Raw genomic sequence first — 27,138 nt, 5'->3', positions numbered from 1 at the left:
TCACTCTTGGTCTCATATCTTCACTTGCATGCCATCTTTCATGGTATGAAAGGTTTGTACATTATCATTAAAAAGCAATTCCTCTATAGAGAAAATAAATGGGATTTTCCGACGATTTGACTTTGTTCCCTACGTCTCACTAACATGTTAAAACTTCCCCCATTTTATCTTAGATAAACATAAACACGCCCTGTTTAGATGGAAAACATTTTATGGATAGTTATCAGAGGACGACTTGCTCAATCAGCTGGAACAATGTTTCCTTAAATCAGTCAGTTTGTTTCTCTTGCTGCTCGCTTTCCACATTCGCTCGTCTGGATGAGCGGCGACCTTGTTCCACTGACTCATACCACTGAGCAGAGATTTTGTGACTCACAGTTGGCGGTGCCTGAGGGATGAGCTGTGTAAATCATCTCTGTTCTTCTCCCCTCCCAGAGCCACCGAGAACTTGGGGTAACCTGGACCAGTGGGACATTCTCTCCATAATTGCCTCTCTGAGCATTAAACCACACAGCAATCACAATATGACTGAGTATTCGGAGGAAACTAGTGGAGACAGGAAGTAGTCCTCTCGTATCGTTTGCTGGCTCATCACTCTGGCAGGAGACGCTTGGAAAATTAAATGTCACCGTAGATGTGGTTCATTTCAGAGGTGCCGCTGAGTTGATTTTGAGTGCAGAAAGTTCTACTGACTGAAGTTCAAAAACAACTGTTGCCCTTGGCTATCACACTCTGTGGAGCTCAACTGATATATAAGGCAATGCATAGAGCAGCTTTTGTTGTTTTGGCCACTCAAACAGAGGGCTCTACCAGGTAGCGGCGTGTGTGGTGAGTGTTTTAGATGGATAGATGGAAGATGAAGGGAATTCTCTCGTGACAGATCACACTGACGCTGTAGCAGCTGAGGTCTGCCAACCCCACCTATAATGGAGAACACAGACACGGAGAAGTGCAGTGGAGGATGTGGTCAGTGGGAGACGAGGCTTACTGACTTTATTAATGACTCATTAGTTGTCTGTAAATGTTAGAGGTGATTTCCCACTTTGGTACACTCCGCCTGATCTTGGATCAGAGTGGAAATTTGATGGAGGGTTATTTATTTTCACTGATTAAGCGCGTGTTCAGGAATTTGGAAGTTCAGGTTACCCATCACCATTTATAAACACCATCTTTAGTGCTTTATTAAGTTTCACACTGCATAAAGAACATTTTGAATGAGCATTTTTGTCTTGTTTTCCAGTAAACTCCTGATAACATTTACTTGAGAAGCAAGTAGATGTTAAACTGATTTCACAGAGAAGGCTTTACGTAGTCCCAGACTAAAATGCACGTTGAGCTGTTTTAATTGAAAGCAACTTGCAATAAAACGTTACTGGTGTGCATCTTGATAAAAAAAAACAATGGCCCAGTTCAGAGAATATATCTTAAAAGGGGTGATGAACTGAGAAATCAAATTTTCCTTGAGCTTTTGAGGTCATCATATTATAAGAATATCCTGTAAGTTTCAGGAAATATCCTAAAAACTTTTATTGACACCAGGCTTTGCAAACGACTCGTTTTTCAAAGTGGGGAACTATGACGTCAAAGAGGATAAAACACCACCCCCGCTGAAGAAGATCAATGCCTGCTTGGCTGGTTTAGCCCCGCCCACCAATTCACGCATAGCTAAATAACATAGATGCCTACATCTTGATGACAAACCGGATCGAGATGGGTGAGTTGAAAGTCATTATTATGCAAAACTGTTATCCACTCACAGCAGTGGGCGTTTACTTCCAAGTCTTCAGTGCGAGACGCCCATAAAAACTGAGCGTTTCTGAGCTTGGCACAAAACTAGGGTACAAAATAGCCTATTACTTATTCATTTTGATGTTTTTGCAAAAACCAAGCAAATGTCATAAGCTCACCTCAGACAACAATATAATACAATTTAAAAAGCCAGTTCATGATCGCCAGTTCGCCAGTGAAAGCCAGTTCATGTATCTTTCTTACACAATTGGATTTTTTTTTCTATTGATTTAGACATGTAATTAACACAAAGGTGTAGTCTAAATCTCATTATCTCCACTATGTTGAATGAATGAAAGTTTTTATTTCGAACATGTAGAAAACAAAAAAAAAACAAAAACAAAAAACAAACAATACATAAAACAAAGAGAAAAAAACAAAAACAATTTTTTGTTGCCTCTCAAGTAAATATTATAGACCTTTTTAATCAGATTGATTTTCTTAATTTTTCCTTAGAGTTTTCGCAATAGTCATTCGGAGATACTACAATTTCTAAATAATTGTATTCTTTGATAACTGTATGTGTAATTCAGGCTAGTTTATTGTTGTCTAAGTGAACCGTGCAGCCTCTCCCTAGTTCACCATTAAACACCAGCCCCTCATGTGTGGTTCAGAGAGTCAGCCGAACCCTGAACAGACAAACAGCGACCCACCGTCACCTCTCTAATGTCCAGCAGATGGCTGTTATAGGCGTGAACTGCAGGTGCACATTCAAATACCTGCTCTAACACACACACACACGCACACACATGCATACGTGCACACATTTTTTTGTACTTAAATCTTTTTAAGTATAAAAAAGGCTTCACACAGACCTCACTCATTCTGTTTCCATGTGTCAACTGAAAATGTTCCAGATTTTTGATTTGTCCAAGCTTTTAAGGCAAGTCGTTGCAAAGTTATACAAGGTTAAATATGTTAAACAACTTATTATTATGTTCACTGATATTCTTGTAACTGCATATTAAAGGGATAGTTCACCCAAAAATGAAAATTCTGTCAGTAATTACTCACCTTCATGTTGTTCCAACCCCGTAAGACTGTCGTTCATCTTCGGAACACAAATTAAGATATTTTTGATGAAATCTGAGAGCTGGATCACTCCTCCATAGGCGTCTAAGGGATTGAAACTTGCCGGCCCCGAAAAGTTATTAAAGACATCGTTAAAATAGTCCAAGTGACTTCAGTGGTTCAATCTTAAGTTTATTAATTAAGCGACGAGAATACTTTTTGAGCGCAAAAACAAACAAAAATAACAACTTTATTTCAACTCACTTCCTTCTCTATGGGCCTGTAGTCAGTTAACGTAGTGTGATAGCGTAGAGCTACGTCACACGTAGGCTCACTATTGGCAGACGCTGGTCATGTGCGTGATGCGTGTGACATACAACAACAGAAGCTTAGGCTGTTACTCACTCGAGGCCCATAGAGAAGGAAATTAATAGTTGAAATAAAGTCGTTATTTTTGTTGTTTTTTTGCGCACAAAACGTATTCTCGTCAATCCTATTCTCAATCTTAGGATTGAGCCACTGTAGTCACTTGGACTATTTTTACAAAGTCTTTAATAACTTTTTCAGGGAGCAAGCTAGTTTCAATCCCTGAAGAAGACTATGTAGGAGTGATCCAGCTCTCAGATTTCATCAAAAAAATCTTAATTTGTTTTCTGAAGATGAACGAAGGTCTTACGGGGTTGGAACAACATGAGGGTGAGTAAATACTGACAGAATTTTCATTTTTGGGTGAACTATCCCTTTAACCCCTTAAAGTGAAAAATTCTCAATCAGACTCAAATCTACAGGATGCAATAACATTAGTTTCTGCAAATGAATGCATAACTAAAATAGCCAGTTAAACAATGTGCACCAAGCACGTTTTCAATGTGCACCATCTTTTGATGGTGATTTCATATAAAACGTCATATTACGTAGTAGTTTGCCTACTTATATGCCCTAAAACTTTTGAGTAGGCTTTTAGAACAAACTACCATGTCATAAAGCCATAATGCCGTAAAACAGCCTGTCAATTAACCTGTCACAGTTAACGGTCACCGTGTTTTTGCCAAGACACGTTCCTGGATCAACATAATTTTGTTAATCCTGAAACAACATTCCTGTCTTAAATCATATCCCTATCCCTAACCCTACCCATAATTTATCCCTGAAATGTCAGGTGAATTACACTGATGTAAAAGCACCTAAAGCTGGTTGTAAGCCTAAATTTGACATAAACTGTAAATCTCACATATCTGACTGGTTGACTGTAATGTTGTTCCAGGTTCAACAAAGATGTTGATCCAGGAACAAGTTGTGCTATAGGTGAAATCACATTCATCCACAGTTAACACCCCGATTGTATACACACTCCACATTGTAATTGGTTAAATTTATACTTCTCAGACAATTCTTCCTACTGTATTGGGGAAAAAAAAGAGGCCTATTGACATGTCAGATGTGGGTCTTTCGTGCTGAGAACGCTCATGGTTTTTGCATAATCATACATTAAATAATTGCCAAATGTACTGTATCTGTTTTGCTGTTGTGCTATACGTATATTTATAAAATTCACAATTTTGTTGCAAATATAATATAACACAAGAAAACAGAATCAAACTATTTAACTAAAACCCCTTTTAGGGAATTTCTACTAATGCTGCCTGTCACATTCAGGTGCTTTTTTGTCGGAAAGAACAGGAATGGGTTACAAAATATCCTTATAAAATTGCGTACACAGTGCATAGTTAAACTGCATTGTACAACAACACGAATCATGGAGGAGACCAGCTTTATTAGGTAAATCATATTTAAATCCACGTGCTTATGCACTATTTTATTATATTTTGCAGTATAAATAGATTGAGTGCGTTCACACTAAAATTCCAAAAAGAAAAAGTACACTTCAAATACCCTAATGATGCTCTTTAGTAACTGGAACTATCAAGCTCTGATGTTGGATTACACAATAGCTTTATAAAATTGAGTACATAGTGCTTAGTATATTGCATTGTGTACAACAACAGGAATCATGGAGGACACCAGCTTTATTCCTGCCTATTTATAGGTAAAACCATATTAAAACCAAAATAATATTTAACCCATTCATTGACACCCATATAAACATTCACAGGGCTATATCAGCTTACTGACGATTCTGGAATTACAGTCAAATACAGGCATTTTGCTGTGTAAGACATACTATGCGCTTCAAGTGATTGTTTGTACATGTAAAAATGTAACTAATAAAACATATCACAGCAGTTATTGTTCTCCCCTCGGTCATGATTAAAATGTTGGTCTGCCCAACTCTGGAACTTGGGTATCAAAATAATCCCCAAGCTTCTTAATGGTAAAAACGACTTGAGAGGGAATTCATTCGTAACCTGGACCCACTCCAAGCGGGACTGAAAACATTGTGGAAGGGGGACCCACAAAAGACCGCAGCCTTTAGCGCACCTCTTGAGACCAAGGGAGTGAGGTTTACACACACTGTTCTTACTAGCTTGCTTCTGTTACACTCACACCTAAAAACCATCTTGGTCACTGCACCAAATGTATCAGTCCTACTCAACCCACTCAAAGTGGGACTCAAACCAGCGTCTCTGCCATGGAAGGTAGATGTGCTAACAAGGACGCTAAAGACGCAGCCTCTAACGCCAATAGCTGGTGTGCCTCTTGAGGCCAGGGGAGTGAGGTTTACACGCACAGCTCTAACTGGCCTACGTTCGATATCCAATTTTTAATTAGTAAACTCATATTTACGATAATTCGGATAGCACGTGTAGGCAGAATTAACCATTGGTCTCGCACACATCCACCTTGCAGTTCTTTTTATTTGTGTTTGTAATTCTGAACTGAATCCTCCTCTAAAGCACAATGGGTTGTGGGTTGGATCCACACTTCAAAAATCTACCGGAAAAAGTAAATCATCAGGGGACATTTGGCATACCCTTTTCACAACATTTACAGACAATTCACGTACGTATGCACTACTCTATTACAATTTGTAGTATAAATAGATTGAGTGCATTCACACTAAAAAAAGTGCACTTCAAATGCCCTGATGAGCCTATCAGGACTACACAATAGCCTTATAAAATTGAGTACATAGTGCTTAGTATGAGTGCAATGTGTATTGTATATTACTTGGGACACAAAGTATAGACTTGTGCCCGATGATCTTTCGGCCTTATTTCACATATATGTATCATCGTGTACCAACATTCTTTTACAGTGTCTGTAGTAAACTCTCTTTTCCGTTAAGCCCCATCTCAGCAGAAGCCTACATATCTCAGGAGAAAGTGTCTATAGGGCAGCGCTAAGTTCAAAGTGGCGTTTCCAGGAACCGTGGCCTGGAGATCACTCAGGAGGAGTGTAGCTTTCAGCGTCCTGCAGGGAAGGGCTGAAGGGTGGTGGAGTTCTCACTGCTCACTTTGCACCTCTTTCCTTATTTACTTTCTCTCTCAAGCTGCATGTTCCTCTCGCTCACCGTCTGTATCTCTCAAGCTTTTTGTCTCACTCTCACGCTCCGTGAGCTATATGACTGTCTCCAACTATTTGCAATAGTCTCGCAAACTCTTTGCTTTTCTCCCTCTCACACTCTGTCTTAGTCGCTCTGTCCATCCGTCTGTCTCCCTTGAGCAATTCACACTGGCTGAAATGAGAATCTCATAGTGGTGCCGTTGAGTTACTTCATTAAAGTTAAACAAACAAGCCGCCAGAAGCTCCGAGAGGTAACTTGATATGCAGCCCAATATCATGAATTCAGATTATTCTTTGGACTAAAGTGAGTTTTCACCACACATTTCTGCCAGTGCATAATAAAGAAACTGTGGCTGTCTGCGGATTGTTCCAAGAAAAACATTGTTTAGCAGGCCAGTGATTGTGTACTGACAGGCAGGAGTAGTTCCCTGGGAAAACTACGCTTGTAGGTGAATTGAACGGTTGGTGTGATGGAAAAATTGTGATGGTGCAGACAAGAGGAGAGATATTGTTGTTGCTCCCACACATTTTTTGAGATCTCCTGTTTCTAAAAACCTCCAAAAAAAAAAAAAATTATTGCCAGTGTAACGCGAGGCCTTAAAGCTGACAAAACGAAAAATATTCAGACTTCTGTGGCTCTAAGTACTCCACTTGAATCGAAAGGGTCACACAAATTTTAATACCTCAGACAACCAGTGCATGACCCCTAAACACAATCTCTCCCTTTCCACATCTCTCCCTCTCTTCCCCCAGCTGCAGAGTTTAGGAGTGTTGGTGGGAGGACGTTGTGGCTAAGCTTCCCTCGAGCGCAGGCAGCAGAGCCAGCGGGAGCATCCGTCCCCTTTCTCTGTTGTTTTTGGCACTGGACGCCCGGTCCCTCCCCTGCTTGCACTCCCTCAGCCAACAACCCTCAACCTCTGCCTGTTACCCCAACGTCCCATATTCATCCCCACACACAGCTGTAGCACTCTATGTGACCCTGACTGTCATTGCACACACACACACACACACACACCAACAAACAGGCATGCAGTAATATAACTCAAGTTTAAATAGATAGTCAAGTATGTTCACTTTGATTCATTGGATGCTGGTACACTGCAAGGTCCAGTCACTTCTCAATAGATCATGACATCATCCATCCTCCAGTTGACGTTAAATGCTGCGCTTAAATTATGTCACTGTCGGCCGTCTTACGCCTCTTCAGAGTTTCTACTGGCGGTGCAACCAGGAAAATGGTCCTAAGGGAAAATTTAGTTCTTAGTGGACCGCCCAGGTGGCTAGTTCCTATAACTGAGTGCCTATAATTATCCAGTGCGAAACCCCTTAATATAGGTTTGTCGGAAATTACGTCATACCCAAGTGGTGGAGTAATAACTTCTGCTAATTAATCAACTCAAGATTGCAATTAATGTCACAGTTTTATAGTTAATTTACCCAAAATAACAACAAGCACGTAATCATGTTGACGTGCAGTATAATTGTAATTGGAGTACATTTTACTACCATAGGCTACATGCGGTTGCTCCCTGTCTGTTTATCACAGGTTGTCTCTTCATTGCTGACACGCTATATATATATATATATATATATACTGTATATATACACTCACCTAAAGGAATTATTAGGAACACCATACTGTTATTTATATATATATATATATATATATATAGTATATACCCCTTTCGCCTTCAGAACTGCCTTAATCTACGTGGCATTGATTCAACAAGGTTTCTTTAGAAATGTTGGCCCATATTGATAGGATAGCATCTTGCAGTTGATGGAGATTTGTGGGATGCACATCCAGGGTACGAAGCTCCCGTTCCACCACATCCCAAAGATGCTCTATTGGGTTGAGATCTGGTGACTGTGGGGGCCATTTTAGTACGGTGAACTCATTGTCATGTTCAAGAAACCAATTTGAAATGATTCAAGCTTTGTGACACGGTGCATTTTCCTACTGGAAGTAGCCATGGGTCGGTAGGATGGGTACATGGTGGCCATAAAGGAATGGACATGGTCAGAAACAATGCTCAGGAAGGCCGTGGCATTTACACGATGCCCAATTGGCACTAAGGGGCCTAAAGTGTGCCAAGAAAACATTCCCCACACCATTACAGCACCACCACCAGCCTGCACAGTGGTAACAAGGCATGATGGATCCATGTTCTCATTCCGTTTACGCCAAATTCTGACTCTACCATTTGAATGTTTTAACCGAAATCGAGACTCAGACCAGGCAACATTTTTCTAGTCTTCGACTGTCCAATTTTGGTGAGCTCTTACAAATTGTAGCCTCTTTTTCCCATTTGTAGTGGATGTGAGTGGTACCTGGTGGGGTCTTCTGCTGTTGTAGCCCATCCGCCTCAAGGTTGTGCGTGTTGTGGCTTCACAAATGCTTTTCTGCATACCTCGGTTGTAACGAGTGGTTATTTCAGTCAAAGTTGCTCTTCTATCAGCTTGAATCAGTCGGCCCATTCTCCTCTGACCTCTAGCATCAACAAGGCATTTTCACCCACAGGACTGCCGCATACTGGATGTTTTTCCCTTTTCACACCATTCTTTGTAAACCCTAGAAATGGTTGAAAAAGAAAATCCCAGTAACTGAGCAGATTGTGAAATACTCAGACTGGCCCGTCTGGCACCAACAACCATGCCACGCTCAAAATTGCTTAAATCACCTTTCTTTCCCATTCTGACATTCAGTTTGGAGTTCCAGAGAATGTGTTGACCAGGACCACACTAAATGCATTGAAGAAACTGCCATGTGATTGGTTGCATTAATGAGAAATTGAACAGGTATTCCTAATAATCCTTTAGGCGAGTGTATGGGATAAAAGATAAGCCTATACTGCATGTTACTGTAGCTTGCTTAATGTGCCCAAGATCAATTCCTAAAGTTATACAAACAAAGGTTGAAAGCAGTTCCAGCCACACAAATTTGCAATGCTGTTTACAAACCTTCATTGGAACTATGGTTTCAAGTAACACTGAATCATTGAACTGTGTTAGTAACAGATATGCTGAAAGATTTGTTCCTGCATTAACCTTTAATCTACTTCAGGCAGAATCATATAGTGATCTGGGCAATGTATCCACCCTGTGATTTATGGTAAGATGGGGAAGATGCCCAACTTAAGAACAATAATGTATTTACATTTAAAGCTGCAGTATACGATGTTGAAAATCAGTCGAGAAAGCCTGAAACGGGAGGGACGTTTTAAAAAACTCATCCCGCCTCTCCACACACACACACCCCTCCCCTCTGCTACGTGATCCCTCCCGGGAAACGAATTGAACAACGTCACTCAGTCAAGTTGTGATCATCATACTTTCAAAACATTGCTTAGTCGCTTCAATCACATCATATGTAAAATTGCCTTTAAACACTTGAACTTAGTTGCTTCATCAACAATTCAATGACACGTTTGAGATCACGCCAACGCAAGATTAGCAACACATGAAATGTTCTACACTACCCACCACCATAACTATGATATTAGTAGTATTGCGAAGGTTTTGAGTAATTGTTATAGCAGCATAGAGCGCATCTTGTTTAAATTCCGATCGGCTCAAACAGAAACCCGCTAGGCATACTGAAATATAATCAAGCACTTCAAGAAATATATTTACTTTGACCCATGATAGGCGATGCCAAACAGCTAACATTCCAATGCCGACCGGCAGAATTAGCAAGTTGTCAGACTAATAAAAAGCTATATATGTAACACTTCACGCGACTCACGCCATTTACGAGTATAAATAAATGTTAAACGTTACCTGCTCAACCAAATGTAAGCAGTGTCAGCATCGATATTCAGTCCCAGATCTCGCTGAAGCTTTCTCCATCGGTCAATGGTGGACCCTATATTTATTCTCCTCAAATTTCGGCATTCTTCACATTTTCTTGTAGGGGCAATCAGGGGACGCTTGCTGTTGTCTCTTTCGTTTTTATCCATCGCTGTTATGCTACTTAGCTAGCTACCATATGCGGTCAGCTGCTAACGCGCGCGATTCTCATGACGCAGAAGGGGGGCGCGGTCGGGTGTGGTCGGGTGCGGTGGGGTGGAGACGCGAGCGCCAGGCGGAGTTTCAAGTGTAGCTGGTGATTGGATGAGAGCAGTTGACCAATGTAGCTTTGCGATCGCAAAGCTTTCATTGGTCAACTTTTATGCGGCTGTACAGCCAATAGAGTGAATGGATTTTTTTCGTTCTTTTTTCTATTTATATTGTTAGGGTTGTACTATATAACTGTAACCAGCATATAAACGAGGATATTAATAATGAACAATCTTTGAAATCGTATACCCTAGCTTTAAATTGCAAAATATTTATATGTAAGATTATAGCGTGCAGGATGATAATGCCATTGACATCTAGTATGGGAAAAAAGGATTATGGCAGTCAATAGCTACCGTCAACTGTTCGGTTACCAACATTCTTCAAAATATATTTTGTGTTCAATAGATGAAAGAAACTCACACAGGTTTGGAACAATATGAGTGTAAGTAAATGATTACAGAATTTTCATTTTTGGGTGAACTCTCCCGTCAAGAGAAATAAAAACATTTTCTAAGTTACTTGTCATAACACAAAAGGTAAAATTGCTCAAAGTAACCCACAAAAAATTCCACAATGTGTGTGTGTGTGTGTGTATGCGTGTTTCTGTGCGCTCGCGCATGTGTGTGTGTGTGTGTGTGTGAGGTCTGCCATGACATTCTGAGTAATGATTTGGACTGGTGTGGAGCAACTCAGTGGCCCCAAGAACATTAAAACAATGGAACAGTGTCTAATCTAAAAGCATAAAGCAGATCATGGGTCTCAAAAGCCAAATGTTGATTCAGTAAAGGACGGATGGACCGAATTCCGTTTATTAATGCCACACACTATACACCTTATGTAACCCCGCTCCCTTTTCAGCACTACGGTCATTGTCTTCCGGTTTGTATTTCCACAACATCTTACTGAACCATTCCTTTCAAAATCTTCTTAGTGTAGAGTTAACGAAAGTTAACTCTACACTCTTAGAAGAAAAGGTTCTATATAGAACCTTAAAAGGTTCTATCAGCGCTATGTATTTGGAACCCCTAAAAGGTTCTATACTCTGGGTTCTATATAGAACCCTGGGGTTCCATACTTGGCCAATAGAACCTTTTACCAAAAAAATGGTTCTATATAGAACCAATTTGGAGTTCCATATATGAAGCAGGGGATGGAACCATTTCTGGTTCTAAATAGAACCATTTCTTCTAAGAGTGTACACTAAATAAATCCACCTCATCAGACAGCAATGCTATAGAAATATAGGCCAAACTGAGCTACTCCAAAAACGGAAGTTCAAACACAAAATTCTAAAGCTGGCTGTGCGCTTGTTTCTCTGGCACATGAGGTTTATAGCAACGACTTTCAAAGTCATCGGTTTGTTGTTCTTTTCTTGTCGCCAATTAGTCAAAACCCATTTCACAGGACTTATATCACACATCGAAGACAGGTATAGATATTAAACCTGCTAAATATCTTACGGGCTTCTGTGACGCATCGGCACTTCTCTCAAATTGCATCTTCGCTACTGTACTTCTATTCAAACACAGCAATCGTCACCCATGTGAACGAGCAAAAATTTGCCTCCGATTTCTTTCCGATTTTTACTTATTCAATGTTATCAAGACAGTTGTGAAAAGTAGTCAGTGGAAGGACTTATAAACTCTATGTTTACTACAGTAAATGTTTAAAAACTCTGCTCTTTTTTCCAACCCGATCTCACGACCAAGTCGTACGAATTCGACGAATGATTAAAAAGTGGCTAATTCGTAACAATTCATACAACCTCACTCGTATGAATTAATACGATTTTGCTAAATCGTACATATTTTACGAATTGGCCAATTCGTATAAACTCGTACGAATGACCTACCCCTTACCCCGCCCCTAAACCTAACCATCACGTGGGTTTAGACAAATCGTACGAATTAGTACGAGTGAGGTCGTACGAATTAGCCACTTTTTAATCATGCGTCGAATTCGTACGAATTGTTCGTGAGATTGTGTTGCTTTTTTCGCATTCATGTCTTTGCGTTTTATATTGCCTGTGCATAAATTCGCTGGCTTCTGCTGCAGATCACACAATAAATAAACACGTAATGGCTTACTTTTATGTTCTTTATGTTTAGCCTACTTCCGTATGACAGCATGGTTGCTGCGTGATATCTTTTTATCTTTCTTTTATGCATGCGGGTCAGTTCAGGACCATGATCTGTTCACATTGGAATCTGATACTGGCCACATTTAAAACAACAATGTGAACCATTACACAAACAATCAGATTGGAGAAATAAAACAGAACTGAGCACTAAGGCTCGCCGTGTCAACGTTTTTCATGCCATTCTTTTGTAGTACTTCGTTTTTATTTCAATCTTTTAGTTGATCCTGATAAGCACTCATTGTCAAAGTTGGAAACACGACAGTGGAGGATCGGCTTTGTTTCCAGACGGACTGTCTAAGAACACGGCACACATCTTCAGGAAATCCTGTAGGATGCAGCCAATCAGATGACAACTTCGAAACTCCCAAAGTGTTTTCTGTTTTGTGTGCCTTGCGTATCAGACTTTGAGCCAACGGTCTGTGGGCGTGTCGTCTACCACGACCAGACCAGCACAGCCCTTTTCACTGAATGCACTCATTCATAGTCCAGTCCTCAGATCCAGACAGACTAGATCTGTTTATATTCATCCTCACCTCTCTAATCTTCACCCATAATCCGCTCTCTTTTTCGGTCCAGACAGGTCCTATCAAAAGCCGATATGATGTCTGGAGTCTGCCTCTCATCATGGCGTTAGTTCACCTTAATATAATAAGAATAAACTGCTAACCCAAGACCTCCAGCAAAATTCTATCTGTAAAAGTGATTACTTAAAAATGTGAGGAAACCGACTGGCCAGCCTGATTGGCCTATATACCAAATATATACGTTGTAAGATGGAAGAACAACTTGGATATCCTGAGAAAGGGATGGATATGCTTGAGCAGAACCTCTTATGAAATCAAAGCTTATGCCTCCCATTGAAGACCAGTTCGAAACTACTATTAAAACACGCAATGACAATGTTGATGGTTTGTTTCAGCACTTGACAGGAGTAAAGGCCCAAGGATGTTCCTTTCACACTGTGACTTTACTCTGGCTCCAAAGCAGTGCTGGATCTGGCCTGACGGGAGGAGTTGTAAAATATCAGATTGTTGGACTTCTCGATATTTGAGTCAGAGCATGAATCATCATCACATACTTAGTGCAAGTCAAAATCCTCACTCACTCAGCAGTCCTGTACAGGGAAATGCCACGTGTGTGGTGTTATAATGTAAATCCAGGACCTGACTTTTAAGAGACCCAGGGAGCAGAAACAGGACTGCACAAACATTGGACTGAGCCGAAGCAAAATCCCCATGTTTATCAATTCCCGCCCTAGCTGAACAAATTGTGCAACAACTTTAAATTATGTAGAGGTGAATATTGGACATTACCAAGATAATATATATATCCCCATATAATATATGTCCCCTAAGTGTTATTAGGGTTATTATCGGCTGGTACAGTAGCTGCAGACGTTCGGATATAGTGTGTACTCTGTTGTCCCTGTTTGAAAATGAAGCATCACAGGGTAAGACAAATTGCTGCCTTACATTTTTAAGTACAATAACCTTGGATGCTTTTAGTAATTTCAACTTAAATTGCATTAAACTGACTTTTTAAGTTAGTTGAATCTTGTATAAATTTTTAAGAGATAAAGCAACTTAAAAACACATGTTATTATAGTTGATATATTTTTTCTACAATGAGTATTTGTTTCTACTTTCTGTCTTGAGATCGTTCTGCCTTAAAATTGGATGATTTGACATTATTATCGGCCGGGTGAGCTGTGAAAGTGTAAACTGTAAATGTCACAAATTTACCACCCCCCGATCAGTATGTTTTTTTGTTTTTTTTTTCTGAATGATGTCAAGATAATTTTGTGTCTTTGATGATTGAGTCATCTGCCAATTAAACTCAAGCACTTATGAAACTCTAGTATTATGACTTTTGAATGAACAAACTACATCAACCAGAATATCACGACCCCTGGTGGAGAACATTTATCAGTTCACATTATATAAACAAAACTATGAACTTACATGTCTGTGCAGTGTTACAGTGTACAGTATTTTATTTATATGTTAAAAATAAATAGATTCTGATCACTCACATTTAACATGTTTAGGTTTTATGTCTTGGTTTTGGGTTTCAAATTGTTCTCCCAAGTGAAAGGCTGTCACAATCAAGATATATTATGTAATGTATATTTCATGGAAATTACAACATTGAGTCTGAATTCCACTGATTTGGATATTTTATATTTTCAGGTATAGTTATGTAATTCATATACACATTTGTATAATTCGTGTTTATTTCGTAAAAACAAAATAAACAAAAACACGTTTCTTCATAGGCTACAGGATTATTGAAAATTGTTGACATGATAAGCATATAAAAATTAAATTAAATTCTCAGAAACTAAATGTTATCGTGGTCGTTGTGATTTTCGTTGTTGTGAACATCAAATATGTTCGTGTGATAAAAGACCCAATAACCGAATAAAGAGTAGAAGGTTTTAATTTCACATGAAATAACGAGTTGGATTTAAAAAATGCCCTGACTTGTTTTAAAATTGAATCAAAGCACAACGAATCATTTCGGTTAGTTGAGCGTGCAGTCGCTATTTTTTTCTGTTCACCAAAGAACTGTCAGACTTGACAAGGAAAATATCTTGAGTTTAAAAGTTCCCCCCACCCTCCTTCTCACGTCTTAAACCTTCTTGGCCAATCATCTCTCTTCTCACAAACACTTAACCAGACTATAAGAACTCCCCAACTTTTCCCCTTTCAACCTAACCCAAAGTTGCTTGGAAACCAGGATACCTAGTTATTTCCTCCAGAATAAGAAACATACGTTTGGAATTGTATTTCACCCTCATGAGGGAATAACGTCTCTATCCGCACGCGCTTTCAGCAGACTTGAGCGAGATGCCCGAAGAGCCCGCGCGAGACTCCTCCAGCTCCCCCGTGTCTCCCGAGGACAGTCTCAGCAACAGCGACGGAGAGCCCGACAGGCCACCGAAGAGGAGCGCGAGGAAAAGACGGTCTAGCAGGAAAAACGGGGAGGATTCCGATAGTTCGACTCTTGGGAAAAGGGGGAAAAAGTCTAGCAACAGCAGCAATAGCCCTCAGTCTTTCGAGGAGCTGCAGACACAGCGCGTGATGGCGAACGTGCGCGAGCGACAGAGGACGCAGTCGCTCAACGAAGCGTTTGCGTCTTTGCGCAAAATCATCCCAACTTTACCGTCCGATAAACTGAGCAAAATACAGACGCTGAAACTCGCCGCCAGGTACATCGATTTTCTCTGTCAGGTTCTACAGAGTGACGAGCTGGACTCCAAGATGGCAAGTTGTAGTTATGTTGCTCACGAGCGCTTGAGCTACGCGTTCTCGGTTTGGAGGATGGAGGGCGCTTGGTCCATGTCTGCATCTCACTAGTGCGCAGGGAAACTTTTGTTTTTGTTTTTTTGTTTTCAGATGGTACGATTTCACAATATCCATCGCCTTTAATGGTGTAGCTTAGTAAACAATTAAACCTTTACTACATTCTACACGTTAGGGCACACGTTGCAGAGCTATAACAACTGTTGCATGATATCAGATCGGATTTGTTTACTAGCAGTATGGCTTTACTTGTTTGAGACGATCTGCCTCTATATTTAGAGCTGGTAATAGCGCAAATAGATAATGAAGATTAGTCAAAATGTAGCTTGCATCTAAAAAGGTTGCTAAACAGCTATTGCATTATGTTGGCTAATGCATATTAATTTGTTTACTACCAGTATGGCCTATTGTAGCACATCATTTCCACAATCGATTGTACTTTTCTCAGAACAAGGGGTTTCTGTAAATAATGTTTTATATTGTCTGGCCTAAATCATGCTATTATTCGCAGGTGAAAGCCACGAACTTGGAAAACACGAGGACCAATGCGCCAACACAATGCTAGATTTCTACATAATCTTGGGGAAAACTGAAAATGTTCCAACAGAGGTCATGGCTATTATCGAGAGAAGGCCACGGACAGAGATTTGTTGCGCGTGCGCTGGATATGGACTTCCTTGCGAGTGTTATTGACGATAACATGTCGGAAATGTGTGCATATGCATGTTTTTATTTTTATTTTTCATTTTTTGAAGATTTAGTTGTGCATAGCTTTCTTTGAGAAAGTGAAATTGCATCACAATGACTGTTGATGAGAAGACGGGGGATGAAGCCTCTAGTTCGTATCCTGTGCAAAATACGTTTTAGTACAATTCTATTTATTTATTGATGACACACTATTTGAAATGAACGCAAATGTATCCTGTTTCGAAATGCATTCTATTTTTTTGTTACTTTTGTAAATAAATGTTTATTTCTGCAATAAAGATGAAGAACTTTTAAGAAATATTCCACGTTAAGAATTCGTGTGTCCGATTCAGGGACATTTAGGAAACATTCATTTATACAGTAAATGCTCATTGTTACCATTCCAACCAGAGACACAATACGTTAAAAAATAATAATATATAGGCCTAGGCCTATGATCAAAAGAATTGAGATAGCCCTTTTTTTAATCTTTAGTTTAAAGAACCATGATATTTTTATCAATACAATATACATTGTATTGTCTCAAAATGGAAAGGAAATGAAGAATTATTACACAAGAACACATCATGAATGCATTTTTTTTTTTTTAAATTGTCTTCAACGAATAGCCAAGACTGCGGTGGAATATTAACTTTTATTCCGGCAGGTCTGACTAATTCTGGCTTGTATGACTTGTTTTTTGGCTGACATTAATCTAAACTCTCTCTAGTGTTATATAGACGTATGTTCAACGATATGTAGGGCCTACTTTCCGTTCATCTGAAAGAAGACAAAAGGGAGAGGGGATTCATGGCATGCACCACTAAAATTTAATAATAAACCTTTTTTGTTTGATTTGATTTTTTTTTTTATTTTTTTTACAGTTGCACTAAATATAATCGGTTTCATCAAGCTATAGAGCTTCACAAATAAGCACGTGCGTCATAGGTCAAATCCCCAGGGACTGAAATGCCTGTATAGCCAGAGGCTGCTCCAAAAATACTGTGTGGAAAAAAAGCAAGCCATTCATTAGTTTTGTCTGTGTTTTGATGTTATTGTCCGATTTAATTAATTTGTAATAATAATAATAACAACAACAACAAAAACAAGAGCATAATTGATCATTCGATTTCATTCAGTGAATTGAATGTCACTTATTTTGTAAAATAATAATAAGTGTCATTCAATTCACTTTATGAAATCGAATGATCAATTAAATGCTATATTTTTTCGTTTCGTCCGAGGTTTGTAGCCTGTAAAAAGTGATCAGTTGACAACTTTACAAAAACATAAGAAACACGTTGCCTTTAGGCTAAACAAACTTCGTGCGTAAATGAAATTAAGTTAGGCGATTTGGAATTGTCGAGCTCACATAACTTATTTTCTTTTTATAGTTTATAAATTTTAAGGCAACGGTCGGTTTCCCTTTTTCGTTTTACAGTGTATTTGGCCTTAAATAACGGTATACGTAGTAGCCTATACTGTCAGTTGACTTTGGTTTTATATGAAGTCTGGGAAAGTATTTTGGAAACATGGAATATTTGAAATAAAAGCACGTGCACGATTGAAGGTGTGTAATTGGATTTTGAGGCATGTGTGGAATTCCCAGATGTCTATGAAATTTAAGCTGCCTTCAGCAGGACGGGAAGGTGGGGTGGATGAAGCTGGACTGTATGCTTTGCTGAGCATTAACTGTAATGTTAAACTAAATAAAAATCCTTTTAGGGACATAAACAATTACGTAAAGTTTTATTATTAATATTATTATTTAGGAATAATTTATCGTGGACAACTTTTCTAAGTGCCCAACTGGTTTGAATAGTGCAAATTTCTCATTTGGACAGACACGTCATAAAGATCCCAGTGAACTTTAGGAGAAAAGTTTTGAGTTCATTTCCACTTGTAAGGCTTTTGGCAGATGGATGTTAGAGGCACACGAATGAAACTTATTTTGAACAGATGTTAGCATTTTAGAGTCACGTGAATTGAGCAGATGTTCAGATGTTGAGGTCCGCCTTTAAATAGACTATACTGACAATCTTAGAAACAAAGCTTCGGCTTTTCATGAAGGAATAGACGCGCGTGGAGTGACGCTCGTTGTCCTCGGAGATTCGAGGTCTATACGGTGATTTCAGAATTTTTGCTCTAAATCACGGCCCGTGGGATCCAGTGTCGAGAAGAACGCGAGCGAGTTTCCCAAATAGGCAAAAGAAACCCGTGTAGAATTGCTGTTCCAACAGGTACTGTAGCCTACATCATGGTGATGCTTATCCAACGTCATTTTGCATTTGTTTGACTTTTGTTTGTTTGCTTGTTTGTTTGTTTGTTTTTATGCGGTCGAAACACGAATGAGTTTGTGGCCTACTTAGCCTATCTAGAACGCCAGAAATAAGAATATTTTTAGGCTATAAATAATAGGCGACACTTAACTATGTTCGATAATTCTGATGTGGTGTCACGTTTAGTTAATTTTATTATGACCCGATAATGATCGTTTGACGCGTAAATCTGCTCTGATATCAATAAGCTTTCCTAAACCATGGCTAAATAACAGACCAATATTAGCATATTATTATTTTTTTAACTGTTATTTCTAATACTGTGTTAAACATAGGATATTATTCAGATTCATTATGTGAGTTATATATGGAATTTCAAGGTACAAACAAAAGTAGTATAGGCTAATTCTATAGCCATTTGAACTAATTCTAGTCTATTCTTTTCCAACTTTTTAATTTAAAAAAATCTATGATCTGCTATGGCCTATTAAAAGGTTGTTCTTTGTTCCGTGGAAACCATGATTTAAAAAAAAAGTAGGCCTATTTTTAAAAAGCGAAACTAATCTTTAGTAAAAAAGTAAAAAAGAAAGAAAGTGGAGATCAAAGCGAGCACTTGTTCATCTCCACAGCTGGCTCGCTAAAGCTAGCTCAACAACTGCTGGAAATTCACTTTATGAAGGAAAATCATTTTCCACTAAAATGCCAAGCAGATCTTCTTCTCCTGGAAACAGGTGCAACTTGCAGCAAGCATTTTCATATCACACGCAAAAGCGTGCGAAAACCGATGCTACAATTAATCTTTAGACCAGATGCGCGGATTTAGGCCTACTTAATCTTTCAATATAATATTTTGTAGGGAAAAAAAGACACCTCATGCATGCGTAGTGATTTAGCGGAAGTAGGCCGTGCAGCAATATGTTTTATCATTTCTTTTTCGGTTATAACAAATAAGCCCCAAATAGGCTATTTCTTTCCCTTGAATTATGCATTGCAAACCATATATTTTTATGATCAAGATTTAAAACTTGTATGTTTTCAGTTGTGCATTTATGCACTATTAATGATCATTTTTTGAAAACTTATAGTTTAAATGTTAAAACTGTTTAACTGTTAACCGTTTAAACGTTTGTGGCTATGATACTTGTGCTTGCAAATTAATAAATAAAAGTACTTTAAAAAACATTTGTCATCTGACATGCTCCTATTTCTATATTAAAGGCTTGGGCTCTTTAGACAGAGAGGGACAATCTGGAGATGGTGCAGGGTTACAGTTACGCTCAGGTCAAGGTTTGTTCATAGAGTAAGAGTTAGGGTAAAGCAGAAACTGTAGGCCTACACCTTAAAATCCCTTAACGTCCGATTTATCTGAGCAAAGTGAATTAAGTCACACAATTGAATTTCAATATAATAATTTAAAAGCAAAACATCTGATAGTAAATCTTAAAATATAAAATCCTTTAATAATTCATGTGTAAAAAGTTAAAACAAAAATTAGAACTTTTAAACTTAGCTTATAATACACTCTGCTGTAAGGTCAAAAATGTTGTTTACGTCAATAAGAGGATTTTATCAATACCCTATAATAAGTCCCCTTTACTTATAGCAGTTTATTCATTACAGATTGTTATAAAGCTTTACAGTGATAATAGGAAAATTATGCATTTTGGCTGATGGTCAGTTCAGTGTTGATTCAGCTCCACTGTGAAGATCATCAATTATTAAATTAGTTCATTTAATCGATAATGCAGTTTTGCAATGATGTCAAAATGATGTCATTGCCAGCTCAGTTCAGTTCTCGTTCAACATCAGTTACAGTCAGATCAATAATATTGTTGAATATTAAGTACTAAGCAAGCCAGAGGTGACAGTGGCAGGAAGAAGGAATGGAGAAAACTGTTTTGTAATCGGATGTTGGGATGCTTTAAGGTGTTTTGAGATCTAGGCCTAATACTTATGTATATCGTCACCTTGGAATTATAAGGTTCTATCTGATATTTTTTGTCAAAATTGAGTTATTCACATATTCTTATTCTGACTTATTTACATTATGTGATTTAAAAAAAAAGTTGTGTACATTTTGTGACTTTTAAAAAACAAAACTGATCTATTCACAAAGGAGGATGACATCCCCAAACTTTAAAGCTCAATATACCAAAACTGCTCAGAATGCAGATTGGCCTTATAATTTGGCGATATATATATATATATATATATATATATATATAGGGCTGTCAAACGATTAATCATGATTAATCACATCCAAAATAAAAGTTTGTGTTTACATATGTGGGTGCACTGTGTATAATTATTTAAAAAAAAAAAATAATATATATATATATATATATATATATATATACACACACATGCATGTATATTTAAGAAAAAAATAGTATTTATATATTAAATATTTATATATAATATAAATTATATATAAATCTATATACATGAAAATATTTCTTAAATATATACAAGCATGTGTGTGTATATATAAATATAAATTATACATAAATTATTTTATATATATAAAATAATTATACACAGTGCACCCACATATATTATGTAAACACAAACTTTTATTTTGGAAGCGATTAATCGCGATTAATCATTTGACAGCTCTAAATATATATAAAACCAAATATGCTTTGTCACCAAAGCGGTTTAATTTAATGTCATTTCATATAGGAGGCAAAAACAGGCACATTATGGGTCTTTTCATTACAAATATCCAAGCTAAATAGTGCATTTAAAATCCAAAAATCAAGAATGAAAAATGTCTTGCTTGCTTTGAGAACACTACCACTACCACTGAGAAAGCTGTCATGCTTTTTGCTTTTTGGGAATGAGAAAAACTGACAGTTTGGTTGCCTTTGGCCTAGTGCTGCAAGTGTAGCATTAAGAGTGACAGAGCACCAAAAGTCCCCTTTCAAACTCATTCAACAAAGAGAGCGCTGAACCCCGAATGTTTACGGAATGCTCCGCACACGCCACCCAGGGAGCACACAAGACACGCACCGTGCTGCCGCTAGGGGATACACAATGATGTCACACACAGGAAATGGCTGGAGAGACTTGGCACTTCGCGGTGGTTGGCCCAGCATCCACTGGCTCAGGAGGGCTGCTGCGAAAATAAACAGGCAATCAGAACACTGCACGAGAAGTACACAAATCCATTGTAATGTTTCATGGGTAATAAAGGCAGAGTTTTCATATCTAGAGAACTGTTTATTTGTGTAATCTGCTTGTCCATAAATAGACTTGTCTTTTGCGGGACGGATAAACAGAACGTGGAATTTAAAGCAGTTTTTGGTCCTGCTTTCAAAGTTTCCTGTTAATGTTTAGTGATGTTTACCGGGTGCTCAGACAGAAAAAGAATAAGAAAAATTGGATTCGTAAACAAGCTTAAGAAACATCCTGGAAGCCGATTGGACCTAAAATATCATTTTAAGCAACATGATCCTATAATTATATGTATTTACCTAGTACATTCACATTATGATTTAAGGAATAGTTCTACCAAAAATGAAGATTTACTTAACAAAATCACATCATTTTCGTCTGTCACAAAAAAAGATATTTGATACGACTCAGCTGTTTTTGTCCGTATGTCAATGGGGTCCAAAGGTTTGATCAAAAACATTGATTAACTCGTGTATACAGAGCCCATATCAAATGTTGCAACATATTTAAATATCAATAACTTCAAACAAGTCGATCAAGGATTTAATTTGACCGACTTTTGGACCCCATTGACTTTCTCTGTATGGACAAAATCAGCTGAAACATGTCCCGCAGAAGAAAGGGACGGATTGAGGGTGAGTAAACGATGACAGAATTTTAATTTGTGGGCGAATTACTCCTTTAATAACATTGACGTATTATCCATTCATTTGTAGTACTATTGCTTAGCTTTTACTATTTCAGTGAATTGGTACTTATGTTGTGTTAAATGGTAAAGTCAGATTCTGAAATTTGATGAAACAACTCGTATTGCATTCACTTAACACTATATCTTCTGTTTGGCAGTAAAGTACCTCATCTACTGTAAATTAAAAGTGGTTAAAAGTCAGTTTAATGTAATTCATAGACATACACTAGACGTCACCTTGGGGTTTTAAGCATGCATCAAAACCACCGCCATCTTGGAACAGGGGTCTTGTCATAGGAAATAGCTAACGCTGATATCTCTGCCTTTACTTTGAATTAATGGATGGTGGCGGACTTTTGTGCTCCGTATGATGTTTACGAATGAAATCTGAACTAGGAATATTTTTTTTTTTTTTTTAATAACTTTTTTTCTGGAATCAATGATTAATACATGTCTGACCGTTGGAACGAACCAAAGAAACAAACAAAAAAATTGCATTCATGATGATTTATGGTGATTTTATTTCGGTTAGACCTTTGTCTACATTGACGTTGATGCATAAAAGTGGAGGAGCTCCCCTGTTCCAAGATGGCGGCTCTATTGATGCATTCGTTCCAATGAACTGCCGTAGCCAAGGTGACATCTAGTGCATATATCTATGAATGCAATTTAAAGGAGTAGTTCACTTTAAAAAAAAAAAAAAAAAAAACATTTGCTGATAATTTACTCACCCCCATGTCATCCAAGGTGTCCACGTCTTTCTTTTTTCAGTTGAAAAGAAATTAAGGTTTTTGCTGAAAACATTCCAGGATTTTTCATTGTTGACCTTTGTTATTTATTTATTAAATGAGCGATCGTTTCGCTCGATAAGACCCTTATTCATCGTCTGGAATCGTTTAAAGCCCTTTCAACAGTTTGCACTGAAACTGTCTTCTGGACATTAAACTGTTTTGGTTCCCATTGAAGTCCATTATATGGAGAAAAATCCTGGAATGTTTTCATTAAAAACCTTAATTTCTTTTCGACTGAAGAAAGAAAGACATGGACTTCTTGGATGACATGGGAGTGTATAAATTATCAGCAAAAGTTTTATTTAAAAGTGAACTACTCCTTTAAGTTGAAATTACCTAAACAATACCAGTTGATTGTACTTAAAAAGTTGAATCTTGTAAAACTTTTTATGTTCTGTGCAATCAACTTGGATGACAACAACATATGTTGTCATAACTTATTGATCATATAATATTTTTACAGTGTATAGTGATAATACTGCTAAATGCAATAATACAACTTGCAGCACTGACACGAAATAAGGCCATTGTCAGGCAAAAGAAAAGAGAACCGAATGTTGACTTTCATAAAGGAGGCCGACTCATTAGAATGGCCAACTTTCTGACAGCCCTGTTACATAAACACAAGTCTAAACATAAGTCCTTTCAGACATCTTAAAGCTTCTACAGAGCACCACAGATGTCAAATTAATGCACTTTTCCAGAATCATTTACTGGAGCAAAAAACTAACCTTTGGGTATGTTGTGCTTGGCTCATTATTAAAGCTCTCCATCTCATGGTATTTTAGCTTGCCTTGAAATGTTCAGTACTAAGGAATCTTTCAGAGATAATGTGTGACTGATGCTCTTACCAGTCAAGTGGCCCACGTCACTTTCCCCGGCCCAAGGGCACTCTCCCTAATGACACCCCCCACTCTCCCTCCTATGGGGTCGGCTCCTGAACAGCTACTAAGCTTCATAGAGTCATTAACCTGGAGTCCACCGGAGCACTGAAACACAGGCCTATTTTCACTACTATATGAGGAAGATAAGTGATGTGTTGTTTCTTGGGCATTACAATGATTCCCCTTTTCCTTCCTCTGGATGTCAGGAAGCGTAACTGGGGCTAACAAGACAAAAACAGCCTTGAGGTTAAAACAGGAGCGTCATTATCATTTAACCTCTACATCCTATAAGCGTGATTTGGCAAACATGCTAATAATTTCCACATTTCATGCTTTTATTTTGTAATTATATAGCTAGATTTTGTATTCTAATCTGGAAACTCGTGCATCTTAACACTAGTACCTGTCAAGAGTTTAGACATGTTACAATTAGTTTTAATGTTTTTGAAAAAAGTCAAATGCTCACCAAGGCTGCATTTATTTAAAAAAAAAAAAAAAATAATAATAATAATAATATATATATATATATATATATATATATATATATATATATATATATATATATATATGAAGAGTTCAGATGCAAAAGCCTCTAAGTGCCATTTGAAATTTTCTTCTAAAATGATCATTTTTATCAAGCTTGTATATTTAAGTTCAGTAATTTCACTTAAATGGCAATGAAGATTACCTATTAATTGTCATTTAAGTGAAATTACTGAACTTAAATATACAAGCTTGATAAAAATGACCATTCTAGAAGAAAATTTCAAATGGCATTTAGAGGCTTTTGCATCTGAACTCTTCATATATATATATATATATATATATATATATATATATATATATATATATATATATATATATATATGATGATGATGGTTATTATGATTTATTGTTAAAGGTGTCACGTTTCAGTCCAGCTATTTTAAATCCATAACCTGAGATGCAATAATTAGAGATGCACAAGCAAAGTTTTGATTGCAAATGACAGAATTATATAAACAAAGTATTAACATTCAAAATAAATAAGATTGAGGGTAGTTGTACACATTTATTCCAGAGAATATTTTTAAGCAAAGTTTATTTAAAAAAAAAAAGAAGAAGAAATTCTTTATACTATAAACACGGAAATAGCACATAATAGCGAGCCATATTGTCACATGAGTTGTCACTAACTGCCATTAAACAGCTTAATACAAAAATGTAAAATGAAATATTATAATTCATCAACTGTTACAAAGCATATAAAATGCATCTGACAACTATCTCAAATTAAAATGTGACATCTTGTCCTGGCATTTATGAAAAGATTAGTTTTAGTACTTTTGACTCAAAACCTTATACTGTATTTATTGAACTTCACTGTATCCCCTATTGTTATTGTTATGAATTTCCAATAGTAAAAGGGTTAAATCAGAGCACATCTGTTTGGTATAGAACAAGAAATTCTTTGTGGGGGTTTGAATCTCTTTATATTAAAGACTACTAGGCTTTATTAAATTTAAACAAATATACATCAAATCGAATAAGAATGTGACGAATCTCAGATCAGAAAGTTTTGATGTGATATGTGTACAAGGTCATTCTGTTTCTTATTCTCAGTGGACCTTTGATGTAGTTTCCCAAAAATCCTGCAGTGATTGTAATTTTGACTGTGCATAATGCATTTTGGTAATGTTGAAAGTCTGGTTTTCATACAGTATAGACTGCTAGTAAACCCGACCTTAAAGGGACTATTTCTATGTGCTGATCTCTGATCTCTGCATGGCAGCTTGTTAGTTAATCTCAAGTCTCTTTGACGTAACATGATGACATGAGCTCTGACTTTTCTGTGTGTAAGGGACTGGCGTCCCCGGGGAACCGGCTCCAACCTGCAGAGAGGCAAACCAAGTCACTTGTGACCCGGGCACTAAATCAAGTTCAAAGCATCCCACGGCATGCTCGCAGGTTTTGTGTTACGCATACGCTGTTGGGATCTGGTCAGCCTGCCTTATGTTTGGTCAACCCCGGGGTTGCCCCTTTGACTCTTTCTCACAGCTTGAAGTGTGCGGAGGAACATTTCTACTGGCAGGAAATACTCATTCAGACCTTAAAGGAATATTTCAGATTCAATACAAGCAATTGACCGCATTTGTGACAGTGTTGATTACCACCAAATTTGATTTCAACTTGTCACTCGTGAAGTCTCAATGCTCACCAAGGCTGATTTGCATTTCTGTGAAATGTTATTACAATTTAAAACTGTTTTCTATTTGAATGTATTTAAAAAAGTAATTTATTCCTGTCATGACAAAGCTGGATTTCCAGTCTTGCAGGATCCTTATCAATAAACATTTCTTATTATTATCAATGTTGAAAACAGTTGTACTGCTTAATATTTTTGAAGAAACTATTTCTATGGATTCTCTGATGAATAGAACGTAAAAAAAAGCTTTTATTGAAATGTAACATATGTTTTTACTGTCACTTTAATCAATTTGATACTTACTTGCTGAATAATTTACTATCTTGTCTAAAAGGCTTTCCAGTGACTGTAACCATGTGTCTTTTATTGCTTGTGGTGTTCTTAAAGGGATAGTTCAACCAAAAGTGTAAATTTTGTCATTTACTCATTCTCAAGTTGTTCCAAACCTGTATGAGTTTCTTTCATTGTTGAACACAAAAGAAGATATTTGGATGTCGGTACCGTTTTTTTCCTACTATGGAACTCAATGGCTAGCGTCAACTGTCTGGCTGAGACGCAGGTTTGGAACAACATGAGGGTGATTAAATGATGACAGAACTTTCATTTATGGGTGAACTATTCCTTTAAGATGGCACTGAGGTCTGTGCTTTAGGCCAAGCTGAGGGCCTTTGTCATT

At 37.6% G+C, this 27,138-nt stretch overlaps 1 protein-coding gene and 1 long non-coding RNA gene across 4 annotated transcripts; both read left to right on the top strand.

Moving 5' to 3' along the window:
• The first annotated feature begins 15,119 nt into the window (after window positions 1–15,119).
• twist1b (twist family bHLH transcription factor 1b) lies at window positions 15,120–16,854 on the top strand. Of its 3 annotated transcripts, none has more exons than XM_039694572.2 (2): window positions 15,120–15,824; window positions 16,283–16,854. In XM_039694572.2, coding segments are annotated over exons 1-2 (510 nt in total). In that variant the 5' UTR covers window positions 15,120–15,315; the 3' UTR covers window positions 16,284–16,854. The 3 variants fall into 3 exon arrangements, with proteins under 3 accessions (XP_039550506.1, XP_039550509.1, XP_039550505.1); XM_039694575.2 differs by having other exon boundaries at window positions 15,120–15,677; window positions 16,283–16,850; XM_039694571.2 differs by having other exon boundaries at window positions 15,120–15,867; window positions 16,283–16,850.
• Window positions 16,855–22,467: 5,613 nt separating this feature from the next.
• LOC148976981 (uncharacterized) lies at window positions 22,468–26,636 on the top strand. The gene is made up of 2 exons (XR_016145707.1): window positions 22,468–22,549; window positions 26,118–26,636. It is a non-coding gene; the product is annotated as an uncharacterized LOC148976981 (long non-coding RNA).
• Window positions 26,637–27,138: the final 502 nt, after the last annotated feature.

Source organism: Pimephales promelas, chromosome 12 (assembly GCF_988280905.1).
Source record: "Pimephales promelas chromosome 12, fPimPro1.hap1.1, whole genome shotgun sequence".
NCBI classification, from domain to species: Eukaryota; Metazoa; Chordata; class Actinopteri; order Cypriniformes; family Leuciscidae; genus Pimephales; species Pimephales promelas.
This window is presented reverse-complemented; position numbering and strand designations above follow the sequence as displayed.